This window comes from Theropithecus gelada, chromosome 10 (assembly GCF_003255815.1).
Source record: "Theropithecus gelada isolate Dixy chromosome 10, Tgel_1.0, whole genome shotgun sequence".
Classification (NCBI taxonomy): Eukaryota; Metazoa; Chordata; class Mammalia; order Primates; family Cercopithecidae; genus Theropithecus; species Theropithecus gelada.
In genome coordinates this window covers 69,845,884-69,866,616 of record NC_037678.1, presented here as the reverse complement: position 1 = coordinate 69,866,616, position 20,733 = coordinate 69,845,884, and the positions used below count along the sequence as shown (strand labels likewise).

Genomic DNA, 20,733 nt, shown 5'->3' with positions numbered 1-20,733 from the left:
AGCCACCGCATCCGGCCCAGAACGTTGACTTCTAAGCCGTTCCCCAAAGTGTCTGTCAGGTATCGTTATTATTCAGTAACCCATTCTTACAGAAATTAATTGTAAGGCTGGGCGCGGTGGCTCACGCCTGTTATCCCAGCGCTTTGGGAGGCTAAGGCAGGAGGATCGCTTGAGGCCAAGAGTTCGAGACCACCCTGGGCACCAGAGCGAGACCTCCATACATCTCTAAGAAAAAAAAAATTCATTGTAAAAGCAATTTTCTTTTTGGCTACTGCCATAGGGATTTTGTCACCGAAAGAGTCACACCGGGCCGAGGCGGGATCTCATTGGCTGCGGCCGACCACGTGCCGCAGTCGCCCCGGCGGTCGGGGCCCCGCTTCTCGGCTCCCGTTCTGTCGATCAGAGGCCGAGCTCCGCCCCCGGCGCGCGGCTGAGTCTCTCTCTATAAAAGGAGCCGGCGGAGGATGACGAGCCTTTACGTCGGCGCGTAACGGGAGGGGGGTGCGTGTGAGGTCATCGCGCGGGCGGGCGGGCGGGGTCTGGCGGTTTGAACGAGACGAAGACGGAACCGGAGCCGGTTGCGGGTAGTGGACGCGGTTCTTCTGAGAGCCGGTGAGCCGGCCAGCGGGCCCGGGGGAGTGCGGCTGTGGGGGCGCCCGCGTGGGCCAAAGCCGGGCGTGCGCGGGCAGGCCCTACGGGCGGCGCCTGGCCAGTTCCACACGGCGGTGCTTTGCGAGCCGGGTGGGGGAAGGGCGGGGCCGTGACCCGGCGCGCGCGGGCTGGGCCTGGGGGCGCGCTCTGCGCTGTGCTCAGGGGGGCGGGGTCTCGGGCCGGAAGTGGGGGCTGCTGCTCCGCGGTGTGGGGGTTCTGGGCCGCCGCTGAGGTGTGGTCCCTGCGCTGCCGCGGCTGGAGGTCCTGGGGTGGTTGGGCCCTGGGAGGGTGTGGGCGTGGTGGGCCGTCCTGGGATCTCTTGGGACCCACATTGTAGGAGGCCGTGTCGCTTGAGGACCGGAAGATCGGGTGGTGGATTCAGACCTGGGTTGGGTTCCGTGCGGTGTGACTTTGGACAGGTGCTTTAACCGCTTTGGACCTCAGCTTCCTCATCTGTAAAACGAGGACAGTAATACTATCCACATTAAACTCTTAGCGCGATGTATGGCAGAAAGTAAGCCAGCTCTTGGACTCCCTGCTTTCTTCAGTGTGTGTTTATTGAGTGCCCACTAGGTGTTGGGCACCGAGCTAAATAAACCCTGGCTGTCTTCCCGGGAGCAAAGATTTGCTCTCCAGGAATCCACATTGTGATGAACAGGAGGACAATACAACAGGATGGTATCAACAGTGCTAGTTCAGTCCCTGCTTCACAGTTGTCCTCGGATGCTGCAGGGCAGAGCTTGACCTCTGCCCCATTTTGGGGATGAGGATCCTGAGGCTCATTGAGGGAGATTATGCTAGGCCGGGCATCCACTTCTCTGATGGCATGTCACTAACAGTAGTAATGATAATAGCGGCTCTTTGTTAGTTGGGCACTTGTTCTGTGTCAGGCACTATGTTAAGTGCTCCATGTGGCTTTGTGTCTTTTAATACTGTCTTTAAGAGAGATTATTTTCTTCCTCTTTTTTTTTTTTTTTTTGAAGCGGAGTTTTATTCTGTCGCCCGGGCGTGCAGTGGCGCCATCTCGGCTCAGTGCAACCTCCGCCTACCGGGTTCAAGCGATTCTGGTGTCTCAGCCTCCGGAGTAGTTGGGATTACAGGCGTGCGCCACCACGCCCGGCTAATTTTTGTATTTTTAGTAGAGACGAGGTTTCACCATGTTGGCCAGGCTGTTCTCGAACTCCTGACCTCAAGTGATCTGGCCGCTTCGGCCTCTACAGTGTTGGGATTACAGGCGTGAGCCACCGCCCCCGGCAAGAGAGATTACTTTCATTTTACAAATGAGGGGTCTGAGACCCTGAGAGGTGGGGTGTCTTATGCAGCCCAGCAAGTGGCTGAACCCACGCCTGAGACTTAAAGTGTCTAGGCTCTTAACGTCTTTATTACACTTTCTTCCTAAGGTCCAGAGCTACAGATCCAGATGTGCCCTTTGTGGTGGTGTGTCAAAGTGCCTAGCACAGTTTTAGGCACGTAGGGAAGCTTAGGATGTGATGCACCTTTTGCTTAAGTGTTTTCATGTAGATTCTCGTTTAATCCTCACCACCACTTTGTGCAGAGGTGCTGTTTTACCCATTTTACAGGATGAGCCGTTTGTGGTGCAGGAAGATTAAGTGACTTGCCCAGGGTCACATGGCTCCTTTCTGGTGGCATCTCTTCCCTGTCTTTGCATAGGGCTCAGTGTGGTGCCTTGAAAGTAATAGAGTGCTGTAGAGCCAGCGTTGAATTCGTATAGATTTGGGATCTTGCTAGGAGAGCTGCTGAAGGAAGAGAGATCCCTGGGTAGGCTTGAGGGAGCTTTTTCATGGTGGTGGAAACCTGGATCAGGAAGCCTTGTAAGGGTGAGATTTGCGTGGTAGTCATGGGTCTTCCGTGGCTGCCAGTGATGGAATTGTGAAGGAAGGATGAGCTGGAGGTCTGTTTTGACTGTCAGGAGGAGCCAATTAATTGATTGAGTCCGTGGATGTTTATTGCACATCCACGTCGTGCCTAATCCATGTATTTAGTGGTTGCAGCGTTGGTGGAGCACGTGGGACCAGGTATTAATGTACTGCTAATGAAAGTTTTAAATTATATGATGATGAAAGGCCATTAACGTTTTTTGAGCTGGGGTGTGGTCAGGAGACAGACGTGGCTTTACCAGCTGCTTAGATTTTATGGCAGCATGATGCACTCAGTACAGTATATATAGGAATGTTGCTTTAATAGATTACAAGTGTTCAGCTGGGACCATGTTTTTTTGTTTGAATGTCTCTGCTTGGTACCTGATTTTGCACACGGTATTTTGTTCATTCAGGGATTTTTAAACAAGGGAGACTCTTGCTCTGATTTGTGATTCAGAACATTCTCTCTGGTTTGCTGTGTAAGAACAGATTGACACAGACACATTTGAAGACTGTTGCAGTGCATCTCCATGCGAGATAGTGCTGGCAGGTCTCGGGCGCACTGTTTTTGGCACTGGAGATAGGAGGATGAATGAGACAAGGTCCCTACCCTACATCTTGTTTGTTTAATGCCTCTTAAATTAGATGCCATGCCAAATATTTTATGTACCTTATCTAATTTAAGCCCTTCTTTGACCCTTTTCAGATAGGTGGCTTTAACTTGTAACTGAGGTACATTGAGTTTAAGTTTAACTTGGCTAAGATTACACAACTAATGAGTGACTGCCTCACATTCAAACCCATGTCCTCCTGACTTGAAATCCTCAGCTATTTGCATCGAGTGGATTGCCTCCTGGCCCAAATCTGGTTCCAGAATGGTTCAGAAATAACAAGATAGTAACAATTCATTGTGGCAATTCCTATCATAAAGGTTCGAATGAGTTGCTCTGGAAACATAGGGATTAATTTCCCAGTGGAGTCAGTAACTAAATTGTGTTGGTGTCTTGCATAACATGGTTTTATCAGCTGATTTGGGGAGTGTAAGACTGTTGATGATTTGCTTTCTGACAAGTTTATATAGATACATTTTTCTTTGACACTGTTCTGCCAACCTGAAAACAAGTAGTGAGTGCTTGCTATGTGCGAGACACTAACTATGAAGTGCCTGGGGGATGTGAGGGGACGCAGACCTGGCAAGTTATTGACCTCTACAGACCTCAGTCACCCCATAAAAAGGGGACTGGATGGATGGATTTGCCTCTTCTGGCTGTCACATTCTGTAGCTTGGTGACTCAGGAGGCCTTGCAGCAGCTTAGTGCAGGAGACCGATGTGGAAAGACCAACTCTATACTAGTCACTAGGTGGAGGGAACGAAGTACCAGAAGAGAGCAAAGGGCTAGGATCTCAGGGTTGTTCCAAATTGCTCTGCATCTTTCCCCTGCCCCTCCCCACTGGTAATGTTGCTGTCTTATGAAATGAAGAAAATTGTAAGTGTCTAGGTCACTATGAAATATCTGGTATTTTATTGTGTGTCCTCATGGTGACTGCCCAGGGATTTGATTTAGATCTGGATTAGCCTGCTTTTATCTTGAGTCTTCCCTCCCTGCTGTCTGTTCTCTACTAGCAGTCAGTGTGATCTTTTTCAAACTGTAATGAGAGAAGATTCTACCCCACTTAAAACCTGAAAGTGCCTGAGTGTGGTGGCTCATGCCTGTAATCCCAGCACCTTGGGAGGCTGAGGCGGAGGATCGCTTGAGCCTGGGCCACAAAATGAGACCTGGTCTCTACAAAAAAATTGAAAAATTAGCTGGGCTTGGTGGTGACCATCTGTAGTCCCAGCTACTTGGGAAGCTGAGTCAGGAGGATGGCTTGAGCCTGGGAAGTCAGGGCTGCAGTGAGCCGTGATTGTGCCATTGCACTCCAGCCTGGATGACAGAGTGACACCCTACCTCAAAAACAAACCCGACAGTGGATTTCTTAATAGAATAAAATCCTAATTCCTTCCCATAGTCTGCAGAGCCCGTTCATGGTCTGGCCTCTTGACTTCTGTTCCCACCTCAGGTTCTGCTCTTCCTGTTGCTGGCTGGGCTGGAATGCCCTATCTCTACAGCTTCATGTAGCTACTTCCTTCTGATCCTTAAGCTCACCTGTTCACCTCAGAGAGGCTTCCTCTGACCACATTCCCTAAACCCCGTTGCATAAGTGGTTGGTATGAAATGATGTTTGTTGGTGTATTTGGTCAGTATCAGACTTTGTACCACTAGAATGTGAACTCCCTGTGGACAGGCACCTTGTCTCTTGCTTCTCTGTTTCCTGATCCCTAGAACAGTGCCTAGCACGTGGTAGAGCTGGTAGACATTTGTAGAATGAGTGAAGGTTGACTAAACTGGTGCTTATAGACAATAACACCCACGTTTACTAGCATTTGAAAATTAGACTCATTGCTGTGTGTTTATTGTTTTGAATTTGAAAGCCTAGCAGGAAAGGGAGGGAAGAGAATGTGGAGGCTGGGGCTGGGCAGGCTTGCCTGCCAACCCCGAGGGCCTCTCTTGTCCTCACCTGTAAAATGAGGAACATGAAGTGAACCTTGCAGAGGGCTGTCAGGGTTAAACAAGTGTCTGTGAAGCATCTGGCACTTAGGCCCTCAGATGCCCTACCATCCCCAGGTAGCTCTGCAGAGAATTAACTACAAGGATTCTTCACTTGTAAGGTCATTTGATACTGCTTTTTTTATATCTAGGTGTTGAAAAGCTGATTTGCTTTTTCAATTATGAAATTATTTATTTATTTATTTATTTATTTTATTTTTTTTTTGAGACGGAGTCTCGCTCTGTCACCTGGCTGGAGTGCAGTGGCCGGATCTCAGCTCACTGCAAGCTCCGCCTCCCGGGTTTACGCCATTCTCCTGCCTCAGCCTCCTGTGTAGCCGGGACTACAGGCGCCCGCCACCTCGCCCGGCTAGTTTTTTGTATTTTTTAGTAGAGACGGGGTTTCACCGTGTTAGCCAGGATGGTCTCGATCTCCTGACCTCGTGATCCGCCCGTCTCGGCCTCCCAAAGTGCTGGGATTACAGGCTTGAGCCACCGCGCCCAGCCTATTTATTTTTGAGATAGGATCTCACTGTGTCGCCCAGGCTGCAGTGCAGTCCTGTGAACATGGCTCACTGCAGCCTCAACCTCTTGGACTCAGGTGATCCTCCTACCTCAGCGTCCCAAAGTGCTGGGATTACAGACATGTATGTGCCAGTGTGCCTGGCTTAGTATAGTCTTTAAGGAAAATTTGGGAAGTAGTGAAAACTATAAACAGGAATTAATAAAAATTGGGCCAGGCGTGGTGGCTCATGCCTGTAATCTCAGTGCTTTGGGAGACCGAGGTGGGTGGATCACCTGAGGTCAGGAGTTCGAGACCAGCGTGGCCAACATGCTGGAATCCTGTCTCTACTAAAAATACAAAAAATTAGCCGGGCGTGGTGGCATGCGCTTGTACTCCTAGGTACTTGAGAGGCTGAGGCAGGAGAATCACTTGAACCTGGGAGGCGGAGGTTGCAGTGAGCTGAGATTGTGCCATTGCACTCCAATCTGGGCAACAGAGCAAGACTCCATCTCAAAAACAAGCAAAAAAAAATCTGAAGAAAATTGTAAACATTTTGATATCTTTTTTTTTTTTTGAGATGGAGTCTCACTCTGTCGCCCAGGCTGGAGTGCAGTGGCGCGATCTCAGCTCACCGCAATCTCCGCCTCCCGAGTTCATGCCATTCTCCTGCCTTAGCCTCCAGAGTAGCTGGGACTACAGGCGCCTGCCACCACGCCTGGCTAATTTTTTGTATTTTTAGTAGAGATGGAGTTTCACCGTGTTAGCCAGGATGGTCTTGATCTCCTGACCTCGTGATCCACCCGCCTCAGCGTCCAAAAGTGCTGGGATTACAGGGGTGAGCCACCGCGCCCGGCCCATTTTGATAGCTTAATGGGTAAGCTTGGGTTGATGTTTTCTAAACGGAAAGCATTCTCGTTTGTGCATCTGCCTCCCATCATAAAGCACTTACTCATCCCCTTATTTAATGCCTCTTGTAGTTTAGAATTGTATATTAATCACATTAAAATGGGGCCTCAATTTTAGGCTGACTAGTGTTGGACAGTTCATTTCAGGTCGTGTTTGTATGCGGAAATCCAGGTTCTGTGGCCAGGTTTCGTTTGGCCTCTTGGGGAAGAAGGTGAGGCTTAAAAATTCAGTGTTCCTAGGTTGGGCGTGGTGGCTCACACCTGTAATCCCAGAACTTTGGGAGGCCAAGGTGAGCGGATCATCTGAGGCCAGTAGTTCAAGACCAGCCTGGCTAACGTGGTGAAACCCCATCCCTACTAAAAATACAAAGATTAGCTGGGTGTGGTGGTGCACACCTGTAATCCCAGCTACTCGGGAGGCTGAGGCAGGAAAATCACTTGAACTCAGGAGGTTACAGTGAGCTGAGGTCGCGCCACTGTGCTCCAGCCTGGGCAACAAAAGAGTGTGATTCTGTCTCAAAAAAAATAAAAATAAAAGTAAAATTGAGTGTTCCTGCAGGTTTGCTCTTGGTGACTCTCTAGGAAACACTTGCCCTTACTGGCATGCCTACTGTAACATGGGCCCTTCTTTTTTCCTCCCATGCTTTAGAAGATGGCAGTGAACGTATACTCAACGTCAGTGACCAGTGATAACCTAAGTCGACATGACATGCTGGCTTGGATCAATGAGTCTCTGCAGTTGAATCTGACAAAGATCGAGCAGTTATGCTCAGGTAAGACAAATCATCTAGATCATTTTTCTAGGAAAGCCTGTAGGTTTTTCAGGAATGTGAAGGCCTGTATCTGACTGCAAAGCCACACAGAGAGGTTCAGGGTCTTTGTTAGGGCCACCCTGTTTCTTCCTCTCAGCTCTGTCTTTGCTTCTGCTTCAAAAAGAAACTATACTTTTTTTTTTTTTTTTTTGATACAGAGTCTTGCTCTGTCGCCCAGGCTGGAGTGCAGTGGCGTGATCTTGGCTCACTGCAAGCTCCGCTTCCCAGGTTCTCGCCATTCTCCTGCCTCAGTCTCCCAAGTAGCTGGTACTACAGGCGCCCGCCACCACACCTGGCTAATTTTTTTGTGTTTTTTTTTTTAGTAGAGATGGGGTTTCACCATGTTAGTCAGGATGGTCTCGATCTCCTGACCTCGTGATCCACCCGCCTCAGCCTCCCAAAGTGCTGGGATTACAGGCATGAACCGCCGTGCCCTGCCTTTTTTTATTGTTTATTATTTTATTTTTGAGATGGGGTCTGGCTCTGTTACCCAGGCTGGAGTGCAGTGGTGCAATCTTGGCTCACTGCAACCTTCGCCTCCCAAGTTCAAGCGATTCTTCTACTTTAGCCTCCCGAGTACCTGGGACTACAGTTGCGCACCACCACACCGTGCTAATTTTTTTGTATTTTTGGTGGAGACGGGGTTTCACCATGAGGTCGAACTCCTGACCTCAAATGATCTGCCTGCCTCAGTCTCCCAAAGTGCTGGGATTACAGGCATGAGCCACCGTGCCTGGCCAGAACTAAACTTAAATAAAGAGTATGCTCTCGCTTGCAGGTCCACCATCTTCTGCTCTAGAGACTGCATTCTGAGGCCTGGAGCTCAGCCCCGACTTCTTGGTGTCTATTATTGTGCATCCAGATTTCATGTTTTATTTGAGGACAGTAATTGTACTAACTACTGTCTGTACTAACTACTAACGTAAAACTGTTCTAGTTTTATGTTAGTTCATCAGTGGCATTTCTTATTCCCAAGAAGCACAAGATCAAAGTCAGGCAAGTGTCATTTCAGCCACAATTTTATGGAACTACTGTTTAACAACAATTTGACAAAGATGTAATGATTTAAAGACTGGGTGTGGTGGCTCACACTTGTAATCCTAGCATTTTGGAAGGCCGAGGCAGGCAGATCACCTGAGGTCAGGAGTTCAAGACCAACCTGGTCAACATGGTGAAACCCTGTCTCTACTAAAACTACAAAAAAATTAGCCAGGGATGGTGGCAGGCGCCTGTATTCCCAGCTACTCTGGAGGCTGAGGCAGGAGAATCGCTTGAACCCGGGCGGCAGAGATTACAGTGAGCAAAGATCATGCCACTGTACTCCATCCTGGGTGATAAGAGCGAGACTGTCTCAAAAAAACAAGAAAGAAGTAATGATTTAAAGCAAGAGCAAAAATATGGTCTCTTTCTATATATGCTAATTGTATGACGTGGGAAACTAGAAAGAAGAAAATAAAAAATGCCTTATGCCGGTGCGGTGGCTCACGCCTGTAATCCCAGTACTTTGGGAGGCCGAGGCGGGCGGATCACGAGGTCAGGAGATTGAGACCATCCTGGCCAACATGGTGAAACCCCATCTCTACTAAAAATACAAACATTAGCTGGGTGTGGTGGCGCATGCCTGTAATCCCAGCTACTCAGGAGGCTGAGGCAGGAGAACTGCTTGAACCGGGACCCGGGAGGCAGAGGTTGCGATGAGCCGAGATCACACCATTGCACTCCAGCCTGGGCAACAAGAGTGAAACTCTGTATCCAAAAAAAAACAAAAAAAAACAACTTATAATTCCACTATTCAAGCCGGCTACTATTCACTCACTATTCCTGAGCCACTGTGCCTGCCCTGGATCGATCTTAAATTATTGCCTTTGCTTGGCTGGGTGCGGTGGCTCACGCCTGTAATCTCAGCATGTTGGGAGGCCGAGGCGGGTGGATCATGAGGTCAGGAGTTTGAGACTAGCCTGATCAACATAGTGAGACACCGTCTCTACTAAAAATACAAAAAATTAGCCGGGTGTGGTGGCACATACCTGTAGTCCAGCTACCTGGGAGGCTGAGGCAGGAGAATCACTTGAACCTGGGAGGCGGAGGTTGCAGTGAGCCGAGATGGCGCCACTGCACTCCAGCCTGGGTGACAGAGCGAGACTCCGTCTAAAAAAAAAAAAAAAATTGCCATTGCTTATAGAATTATTTATTTATTTATTTTTTTGAGTTCAGCTTCTGCCCTTATTTTATAGCTGGGGTCCTGGTCTCGGTCTTAGTTTCATTGGCTTGTCTTGTTATTTCCTTGGTGAGGTGTATTTAATCTTGATTTTACAGATGGTCAGATGGAGACTACGTGTGAAGCTGTAGAATAACACATGGTGCCCAAGAGTTGTGTTTATTCAGCATTAATTACTTTGTTGATCATAGACAACAGGTTGTTAGCCTTAGATCTGTGCTGTGTCCCCCCCACCATTTTCTATTGGTTTCCTCATTATTTATTTCCCTATCCCCATTTGTGTGAGGCTTTTAAAGCACTTGTTTGACCTGTGATCTGTGACTAATGTGGGTATGAGGTCATCCTAGTTTTCACTGGAGCCAACTTTTTCACCAGCAATTCTGTCTAAAATTTACCTCTTTCTGTAAATATATTCCAAAGTCTATTTCACTTAGTTAATTGAAAAATGTGATCTTGAATGTTTAGATAAGTTGTGTATGTGCTGATCGGGCTCTAGGTTTCTCATTCAGGCAGGGAGCTGTTGCAGACAGGACTGGGCATAAAGAGGCTTCAGTCTGCTCTGAGCCATGTGACTTTTGACAAGACCCTTAATGTTTTAGTTCTTCATCTGTGAACTGGGGCAGCGATACCTGGCCCACTTGTTGGCCAGTGTGAGAATCACCTATAATAACAGCTCTCAGATACTGATTGTGTGCCAGACCCTGCAAATGAGTGCAGGTCATTTGGTGGGGGCACATCCTCCTTTTACAGATGAGGGGACTGACCCTGTAATATATGGCACAGCTTATGTATTACAGAACCTGGTTTTGAACCAGATCTTTCTGAGCACACAACCCACATACATCCTGGTGCATATATGTTATATCTTTTAGAGAAACATTTGGAGGGGATTAAACAAATGTAAATTACAAATGTAAATTACATATAGTTACAGTGATTCTGTTTCACTATAAAATCTGTGAGGTTTGTCAGTTACTTTTTTTTCTTTTGGAGACTGAGTCTCGCTTTGTCACCCAGGCTGCTGTACAGTGGAGTGATCTTGGCTCACTGCAATCTCCGCCTCCCAGGTTCAAGGGATTCTTCTGCCTCAGCCTCCTGAGTGGCTGGGATTACGGGTGCGCACCACCTGTAATTTTTGTATTTTTAGTGGAGACGGGGCTTCACCATGTTGGTCAGGCTGGTCTCAAACTCCTGACGTTGTAATCCGCCCACCTCGGCCTCTCAAAGTCCTAGACAGGTGTGAGCCACTGCGCCTGGGTGGTATGTCAGTTTTGGCTGATGTCTGCTACTTTTCCCAGATAAAGTGCTTTTTCCCAGTAGGAAAGGGTAAGTGCAGGACACTTAACTGTGATTTGTAAACAAACTTGCTCGTTCTTAACTAGTCTTCTTGAAAACCATATAGAGGCCGGGCGTGGTGGCTCACTGTAATCCCAGCACTTTGGGAGGCTGAGGTGGGTGGATCACTTAAGGTCGGGAGTTCAAGACCAACCTGACCAATATGGTGAAACTCTATCTCTACTAAAAATACAAAAATTAGCTAGGCGTGGTGGCGTATGCCTGTAATCCCAGCTACTTGGGAGGCTGAGGCAGGAGAATTACATAAACCCAGGAGATGGAGGTTGCAGTGAGCCAAGATTGTGCCACTGCACTCCAACCTGGGTGAAAAAGCAAGACTCCATCTCAAAAGGAAAAAAAAAGAAAGCTGTATAGGATGTCTCTTGGAGTATGTAGATGGTTGCATGGTGTTTCACGTTGGTGTTTAGAAAATGAGGTCTTGCTTCCAGTACGAGAGCAGACAGGATGAGACACAAACATTGTCTCTCTGAAGAAGGCCCGCTGCCAGGGGATTGGAGTCAGAGAAAGTGAGGCTCCTCAACTCCTTGTGCTTACTGAGGCCCAAGGAGAATTCCAGGTGCTTTTGACGCTGGTGCCAGATCCCTCCTAGCTCTGTTGCGCAGAGGATCTAGCGGACCAGAGTTCTCCACCAAACACAGCTTTACAAAGTAGGAATAAGTTTCTTCCTTGAGAGGACAAAGTGCTGAGGTGCTGTGTTAATCTGCCGGCTGCCTTGAAGTGGCCAAATTTTGTTGACAATGGGCTCCCGTACCCCCAACAGTGAGCTGAGCCTTTGCTTGGATATGGTAGAGGGAGATTAGGCAAGGATAGCTTTCAGTGAAGAGTTGGCAGGTTGTTTCAAGATTCATTAATACATTCTGTAGTCTCCGTAGTTTGGAGAGGTAGTTATCAAGTATTTTGGAAAGATAGTCATCATGAGGAAAATCCTGGTCAAAGAGAATGATTTTTATGAGAGCTTGCTTTTGTCAGAAAAGGAGTACAGGTTGCTTTTGTGAATTGTTCGTGTGTTGCATTCCATATTCAAGCCCCTCTGCATTTTCTCAAGGGCACAGCTTGGTCCTCTGCACATGTAGAGGGCCTCACTGCATGTATTTGGCTTTCCCCTTCTCTTTGTCTTCTCCCTCCAGCCTGGCCTCCTTTATGGGTTCCTTCGCAGCAAAGGTGTTGATGTTCCCAGGCAAATGGGAGGTTCCTTTCTCCTCAGCTTAATGTGGGGCCCTGACAGCCCTTGAGTTCATGTAAGACAGCTTGGCGATCTTGTTTCTGCTGCACTGCTAATGCCATGGTCCTCCTGCTCTGAGAGTGTGTTATCACACCCCTAACCAGGCCTCCCTCAGCTCAGATCTGGTCTGATGTTTCTGTTTATGGGATACTTTTGCCCTGCCTGTCATTACTTAAAATCCCAGCTTTGTTTTCTTCTCAGGCTTGCTCCTTTTTCCAGGTACTCCATTTGGAGCAATGATTCCACCTTTTCTTCCAGTGTCCCAGGCCTGAGAAGCATCTTTTGAGGCTAATTCACAGTTTTATTTGTCTTCTGAAGGATCTTCTAGATCCAGCCCCTTTTCAGATTGCTCACTGCTGCTGGCAGTGGCCTCCTTACTGAAGGAACACTAAGTTCCCTCTAAGTTCCCAGCCCCCACCTTCCCTTTTATATTGAGCCTTTCTGAGGTACTAGTTTTATCAAGTCACACTTCTGATCAAGGAAGTATTTCTTCAAACTTTTTTTTTTTTGAGGCAGAGTCTTGCTCTGTCACCCAGGCTGGAGTGCAGTGGCGAGATCTCCGCTCACTACAAGCTCTGCCCCCCGGGTTCATGCCATTCTCCTGCATCAGCCTCCGGAGTAGCTGGGACTGCAGGCACCAACCACCACACCTGGCTAATTTTTTTGTATTTTTAGTAGAGATCGGGTTTCACCGTGTTAGCCAGGATGGTCTCGATCTCCTGACCTTGTGATCCGCCTGCCTCGGCCTCCCAAAATGCTGGGATTACAGGCGTGAGCCACCGCGCCTGGCCTCTTCAAACATTTTTGCCTAAGTCTTCAAGCACCTCCTTGATTTTTCCCTTGCTTTACTTAAAGCAAAACAAAACAGAAGATAGGAAGCTCATTTTCTTCTGGTTATGAATAGTTAGGTCTTGTGGTAGCTCACGTCTGTAATCCAGCACTTTGGGAGGCCGAAATGAGAGGATCACCTGAGCCTAGGAGTTTGAGACCAGCCTGGGCAACATGACAAAACCCTGTCTCTAAAAGAGAAAAAGAAATATGAAGAGAATCATACTCGCGTAAAAGTCTGTCAGGAGGACTGGATGCCAATATTGATGTAATTGATTCTCTTTTTAGAAATAGGGGAATTTTTGTTTGTTTTACTCCTGTACAATTTTGGTAACCAATTTCATTCATAAGTCGTTGAGCTTTTTTTTTTTTTTTAAACTCCTGTGCAGTTTTGGTAACCAGTTTCATGTATAAATCATTACCCTTTTTTTTTTTTTTTTTTTTTTGAGGTGGAGTCTTGCTGTGTCTCCCAGACTGGAGTGCAATGAATGGTGCGATCTTGGCTCACTGCAACCTCCACCTCCTGGGTTCAAGTGATTCTCCTGCCTCAGGTTCCCGAGCAGCTGGGACTACAGGCATATGCCACCACGCCTGGCCAATTTTTTTGTATTTTTAATAGAGGTGGGGTTTCACCATGTTGGTCAGGCTGGTCTCAATCTCCTTATGTCAGGTGATCTGCCCACCCTGGCCTTCCAAAGTGTTGGAATTACAGGTGTGAGCCACTGTACTTGGCCAATTTTTTTTTTTAATTGCATAAAATAGTACTGGGTAAAATAGCACTGTGGATATAGTTGCTTAATAGATTGTCTTCTGTTTGGGTTTTTAAAAAAAACTTGGTTTGTCCGGGCGCGGTAGCTCACGCCTGTTATCCCAGCACTTTGGGAGGCCGAGGCACTCAGACCACCCAAGGTCGGAAGTTTGAGACCAGCCTGTCGAACATGGAGAAGCCCCGTCTCTACTAAAAATACAAAATTAGCCAGGCAGGGTGGCGCATGCCTGCATCGCAGCTACTCGGGAGGCTGAGGCAGGAGAATTGCTTGAACCTGGGAGGTGGAGGTTGCAGTGAGCCAAGATCGTACCATTGCACCCCAGCCTGGGCAACAAGAGCGAAATTCCATTTCAAAAAAAATAAGAAAGCAAAAAAATGCCCTCAGTGTACTTTTGTTGGATGAGTAAATAAATCAGTCACCTCAAAAATCAAGGCCTTAACCTTCTGAAGATCCTTTCTACTAAAAATGTCACTCTGGTCACTGAAGTACCCTTGCTGTCTTTATGTTGAATTTCCGAAAATAATGGTAACTGAATGCTGGAACCAGCAGAGAACTGGTTTGGCCTGACCTCAAGTAAGTTGAATATGTATTTTATGGCAGTCTTGAATTCTGCAGATCACTTACTGTTTAGCCACTGGTTTAGCTTCCCAAGCTTGTTCCGTTGGCAAATTAACTTTGGAAGGGCAGTAAAGTACGCAGTGAAGCCTGCTCTGAATTAGGAGAGTTCAGTTTGTAGGCATTAGAGAAATAATCTTCTAAAAAGTTTAAGCACTAATAAAACACTTTTTGGAAAAAAAAATGGGCAAGTGGGGGAAGGAATGAAATGGGATGAAATATTACAATAATTTATTATAGCAGTCTTTTTTTTTTTTTTTTGGGGACGAGGTCTCTCTCTGTCCCCCAGGCCGGAGTGCAGTGATGCGATCATGGCTCACTGCAGTCTCAACCTCCGCGGCTCAAGTGATCCTCCCACCTCAGCCTCCTGAGTAACTGGAATGAAAAGGGCATGCCAACACCCCAAGCTAATTTTGGTATTTTTTGTAGAGACAAGGTTTCACCATGTTGCCCAGGCTGGTCTCAAACTCCTGGACTCAGGCGATCCACCTGCTTCCAAAGTGCTGAGATTACAGGCATAAGCCACTGTGCCTGGCCTTATCATAGTCTTTATTTACTTTTGAGCCTGAGTTTTGCTCTTTTTTCTTTTTTTTGAGATAGTGTAGTGGCCTGATCATGGCTTACTGCAGCCTCAACCTCTCAGGCTCAGGTGGTCCTTCCACCTCAGCTTTCTGAGTAGCTAGGACTATAGGCATGCGCCACCACCATGCCTGGATAATTTTTTTTCTTTCTTTCTTTCTTTTTTTTTTTTTCCAGAGACAGAGTTTTGCTTTTGTTGCCCAGGTTGTAGTGCAATGGTGCAATCTCGGCTCACCACGACTTCCACCTCCCAGGTTCAAGCGATTCTTCTGCCTCAGCCTCCCGAGTAGCTGGGATTATAGGCATGCACCACCATGCCTGGCTAATTTTATATTTTTAGTAGAGACGGAGTTTCTCCATGTTGGTCAGGCTGGTCTCAAACTCCTGACCTTAGGTGATCTGCCCGCCTCGGCCTCCCAAGGTGCTGGGATTACAGGTGTGAGCCACCGCGCCTGGCCCAGAGTTTCACTCTTGTTGCCCAGGCTGAAGTGCAATGGCACGATCTCGGCTCACCGCAACCTCCACCTCCCAGGTTCAAGCGATTCTCCTTCCACAGCCGTCCAAGTAGCTGGGATTACGGGCACAGGCATGCGCCACCACAGCCGGCTAATTTTGTATTTTTACTAGAGACAGGGTTTCACCATGTTGGTCAGGCTGGTCTCGAACTCCTGACCTCAGGTGATATGCCTGCTGTGGCCTCCCAAAGTGCTGGGATTACAGGTGTGAGCCACTGCGCTTGGCCATGGTAAGTCTTAAAAAAAAAAAAAAGAAAAATTTGGGCGCGGTGGCTCACGTCTGTAATCCCAGCACTTTGGGAGGCCGAGGCAGGTGAATCACAATATTTCAGTAAATATTTCTTTACTGAAAATATAAAAAACTAGCTGGGCGTAGTGGCGGATGCCTGTAATCCTAGCTACTCGGGAGGCTGAGGCGGGAGAATTGCTTGAACTCGGGAGGTGGAGGTTGCGGTGAGCCGAGATTGTGCCACTGCACCCCAGTTTGGTGACGGAGCAAGACTCTGTCTCAAAAAAACAAAACAAAACCAAAAAATTTAATAGAGGAACACAAAAATGTCTTCTATTCAGCTTTGTTAATTAAATGACGGGTTGGCCGGGTGCTCTACAAAAAGAATAAAAAACTAATTGGGCATTGGTCATACGAGCCTATAGTCCCAGCTACTCCAGAGGCTGAGGTGGGAGGATCACTTGAGCCTTGGAGGCAGAAGTTGCAGTGAGCTGAGATTGTACCACTGCACTCCAGCCTGGGCGACAGTGAGACCCTGTTTCAACAAAAAAGAAGAAAAGAAATGATAGGTTAAATGTATTTAGAGATGTAAAAAGCCCAGGGAGACAGACATCTTAGGGAAAAAAAAATGTTTTTTAAACTAGATCAAGGATGGATCTTGGAAATCCCCTCATGAAGACGAGGGTATATCTTTGTGAAAAATCAGAAAATGTCACTTCTGTTATCTTTTCTGTATTTTGGGCATTCATTTATCTTTCTAGTGGTCATTTTATTGTCATGATGATTACCACTAAAGAACAGGAGTTTTAAAATTTTGTAGAAACATTCCTTTTCTCCTTGTTATAGACGTCTGGGTTGCAAGTACGTTGTAGAATATATGGGGTGAAAACCACAGTCTTGTTATAGATTTTAAAAATTGACTTCACATGAAATCAGTGAAGCTTTTGGTTTTTGTAGATCTACTTCACAGCTTTTAAAATTGTATTTGGTTTAAGTGGGTCTGGGAAGAAGTTCACCCTGCTTCTTTAATTGTATTTTTCTGTTGCTGCTGTTCATTCAGGGGCTGCCTATTGTCAGTTTATGGACATGCTGTTCCCTGGCTCCATTGCCTTGAAGAAAGTGAAATTCCAGGCTAAGCTAGAACACGAGTACATCCAGAACTTCAAAATACTACAAGCGGGTTTTAAGAGAATGGGTGTTGACAAAGTAAGTAAATGTTATCTTTTACTGTGGTTAATGTTCCTTAATTAATGATCATTACTAAGGATATAGATGCTAGCTTATGACTTTGGACATTTTCTTTTTATTCTTAATTTATCTAGTTAACTTTTCTCAGTTAACATAGAATTTACTGGGAGCAGTTTCCGTCTGCCTTCTTGCCCCTATGCCCCTTTCTTGTTTCTTTCTTCATCGTCTGTGAAGTTAGTAACTGTTTAGAGGAATCAGCCTGTAAATTTGTACAGTGATTTTTATTTAAAAAAAATTACTGTGTAATCTCTAGTAGTCTGAAATCTAACTCTCTTAATCTGGATTTACTTCTGTAAAAGCATACTGTATGTGGAATAGTTCCAATAGAGAAGGCCAGCCGCGGTGGCTCACACCCGTAATCCCACCACTTTGGAGGCTGAGGTGGAGAAGATTCTAGAAATACTTGCTTTTTACAGAAGGATACAAGGAGACTCCGTGGTGGGTGCTGGAAAACTCCTTTCTGCCCCCAAAGTTTTTTGAGGGTAACAGAAACATGGTCCACCGGGCATGGTTTAGCACAAACATTACCTCTGTTTTAGTAGATAATAGATTAAGTAGTTTGTCCCTTCCCCCACCCTTGTGAAGGGTTTATCCTTTTAAGTCATTTTTGGGGGGATAACTTTTTTTTTTTCCTTTGGCAAAGGTAGTAACACGCCCAGTTATCTTGCTGGTGTGTCTGGTTTTTATGTATTTTGAAATCAGGTTTTTTTTTTAAATTTTAGTTCTGTCTCTACAATATATAAAATAGGCATTTATAGTATAAGAATATCACTTAGTTTCCAGGCATAGTTTAAATAGATATAGCTTATATACAGTAATTTTGCATTCATTTTTATGGAATTGTATTTTATTTTTTGAATATGGAAAATGTCTAAAGTATATAAAAGTAATAATAGTGTATAAATAATAAATAGTAAATAGTGTAATGATCCCTCGTGTACCTCAATGGTTAGCATGGCCAGTTTTGTTTTATATCTAATTCTGTCCCATGCTATGTATTTCTGGGTTATTGAAATGAGTACAGAGGTATTATTTGTGAATGCTTCAGTATCATGCAAAGTAATTTTTAAAAATTATATTTGTCGGGGGGGTGTATATATAATTGCATATATTCTTTTTATAATACATTGCAACTGGAATCTTTGGAGATTAAAAGATAGTTAAAAGCCAGGCATGGTGGCTCATGCCTGTAGTCCTAGCTACTCTGGAGGTTGAGGCCGGAGCATCACTTGGACTCAGGAGTTTGAGGCAGCAGTGAGCTATGATTGCACCATGAGACTCCAGCCTGGGCAACAGAGCAAGACCCCATCTCTAAAAAAGATTAAAAAGTTAAGCTGTAGCCAACACTTGAAAACACAGTATTCTTGTATAGTAAAAATACTTACTGGGTTCTTATGTATATTTATTATTATTGTTTTTTGTGGGGTTTTTTTTGGTGTTTTTGTTTTTTGAGATGAAGTCTTGTTGTGTTGCCAGTGCTGGTCTAAATTCCTGGACTCAAGCAGCCCTCAAGATAGCTAGGATTGTAGGTACATAGCCCTGCACCCAGCAAGCATGTTTTAATAGGATTTGGAATTAACTTGGAAATCATATCATTTTGTAAAAATTTATCCTGAGACTGATTCTGCATCTTGATCTATTTTCAGGTTAGAATTATTCTTTTTTCTTTTCTTTTCTTTTTTTGAGACAGTCTCACTCTATTGCCCAGGCTGGAGTGTAGTGGCACAATCTCAGCTCACTGCAGCCTCCACTTCCCGGGTTCAAGCAATTCTCGTGCCTCATCCTCTTGAGTACCTGGGATTACAGGCGCCCACCACCACACTTGGCTAATTTTTGTATTTTTAGTAGAGACAGGGTTTCACCGTATTGGCCAGGCTGGTCTCGAACTCCTGACTTCAAGTGATCCACCCGCCTCGGCCTCCCATAGTGTTGAGATTACAGGTGTGAGCCACCACGCCCAGCCCAGAATTTTCTTGAACACGGTTCATTGTAGATGCCTTTGGTTGATTTGTGCAATGGATTTTTCTTCCTTTTAATTACATTTATTTTAATGCTGAATTTACTCCCGTGCCGTAAGTTTTTGTTTCTTCAGTTTCTTCTGGGATATCTTTTTCTTCTGGGCAACCTCCTCTTCTGGTTTAGGAACAATCTGTTCCTTTTCAGTAAGGATCATCTCAGTGTGGCAGGGAGAGCTCATGTATGGGTCAATCTGACCATGAGCTCTGTAGGTCCGTCGGCGCATCTTAGGTGCTTTGTTCACTTGGATATGCTCGATGACCAGAGAATCTACATCTAAACCCTTAAGTTCAGCATTACTCTCTGCGTTTTTAAGCATGTGCAGCAAAAATTCAGCACTCTTTGGGCCACCGACCTTGTGTCCAGCCCCACTGCTTGGCCTGGGCACACCTGCCAACTCCACCATTGTAACGTTGGAATGGTACGCACTGTTTCTGTAAAGTGACATCTTTCAGATACTTCATGGCTTTTTGAATATGCATACCCTTGATGGCCTGGGCAGTTTCACGAGTGTTCTTAAAGTGAACACGAAGATTGGAATCTCTTGATTTGCATGATTTCATGGGTTTCTCCGGGTCAAGTGAATAGTGAACCATTTTCACAGATTACCTTAGGCCGCTTAGGGAAAGAGAGGTCTTCCCTTTTTTTTCAATGGGGTCTCTCTCTGTCTCTGTCACCCAGGCTGGAGTGCAGTGGCACAGTCTCGGCTCACTGCAGTCTCTGTCTCCTGGGCTCAAGCAGTCCAGTTTCAGCCTCCCAAGGAGCTGGGACCATAAGCGCATGCCACCACACCTGGCTAATTTTTTTGTATTTTTGGTAGAGTCGAGGTGTCACCATGTTGCCTAGGCTGGTCTCAAACTCCTGGGCTTAAGCAATCTGCCTGCTTTGGCCTCCCAAAGTGCTGGGATTACAGGCATGAGCCACCGTGCCTGGCCTATGCAGTGGATTTCATGCTTTGTGATAGGCACTGTGGCCATGCAAGTTATATGGCAGACCTACTCTTTATAGCATGATGACACTTGTATCATGTCTTAGGATGTGCTTGGATGTGTATATGTGACTTATATGATACTTGTTCCTTTTTTGTTTCTGATTCCTTTTCATAAATTTGAGAGACTGGGGAGGGGTTGGTAAGTGTAGGTACTCTTGAAGGCAAACTGCATGAAACTTGCTTTATAAATTTAGGGGCTTACTTAGCCCTAAGGTCTCTAAAATATTTTTTTCTCCTTTTGGCAGAGCTTTATAATGAATTGATGCATGGACTAGTTTGATGCTTGCCAAAAGCCTCTTCTTTTGGGCTAAACAGTTGTTTTTCTCTGCAGATAATTCCTGTGGACAAATTAGTAAAAGGAAAGTTTCAGGACAATTTTGAATTCGTTCAGTGGTTCAAGAAGTTTTTTGATGCAAACTATGATGGAAAAGACTATGACCCTGTGGCTGCCAGACAAGGTCAAGAAACTGCGGTGGCTCCTTCCCTTGTTGCTCCAGCTCTGAATAAACCGAAGAAACCTCTCAGTTCTAGCAGTGCAGGTAAAAAAAACAACCCCAAAACGTTTCCAAAAAATAGCATTCTAGATATTCATTCAGCATTCAACTAGAATTTTTTCAGTAGCCGTAGGCTTAAGGATCTTAAGAAGTATAATCCCAGGTATGTGGCCAGGGCATGGATTCTGGCATCAGGCAGATAACTCTGTTTGTCCTTAGGTATCTGTAGCCCTGTGTAAGCAACTTCAACTCTGCCCCACAGTTTCTTCCTCTGTAAAATGGGAATTTTAATACTTGCCCCAGAGGGTTTT

At 46.0% G+C, this 20,733-nt stretch overlaps 1 protein-coding gene and 1 pseudogene across 7 annotated transcripts in view; one reads left to right on the top strand and one right to left on the bottom strand.

Moving 5' to 3' along the window:
* Positions 1-360: 360 nt before the first annotated feature.
* The window catches only part of MAPRE1 (microtubule associated protein RP/EB family member 1), a 32,977-nt gene continuing 12,604 nt past the window's right edge, over positions 361-20,733 (top strand). For 2 of the 6 annotated variants that reach the window (XM_025398229.1, XM_025398233.1), the window contains exons 1-4: positions 474-612; positions 7,179-7,302; positions 16,734-16,879; positions 20,260-20,467. In XM_025398229.1, coding sequence (XP_025254014.1) covers positions 7,182-7,302; positions 16,734-16,879; positions 20,260-20,467 — 475 coding nt within the window. In that variant the 5' untranslated portion in view covers positions 474-612; positions 7,179-7,181. Of the gene's footprint in view, positions 613-847; positions 884-7,178; positions 7,303-16,733; positions 16,880-20,259; positions 20,468-20,733 lie in introns of those variants that run through there. The other 4 variants (XM_025398231.1, XM_025398234.1, XM_025398232.1 and 1 more) reach the window with 4 other exon arrangements.
* On the bottom strand, positions 18,948-19,533 carry LOC112632552 (annotated as a pseudogene). The gene has a single exon (XR_003121406.1). The product of XR_003121406.1 is annotated as a 60S ribosomal protein L17 pseudogene (transcript).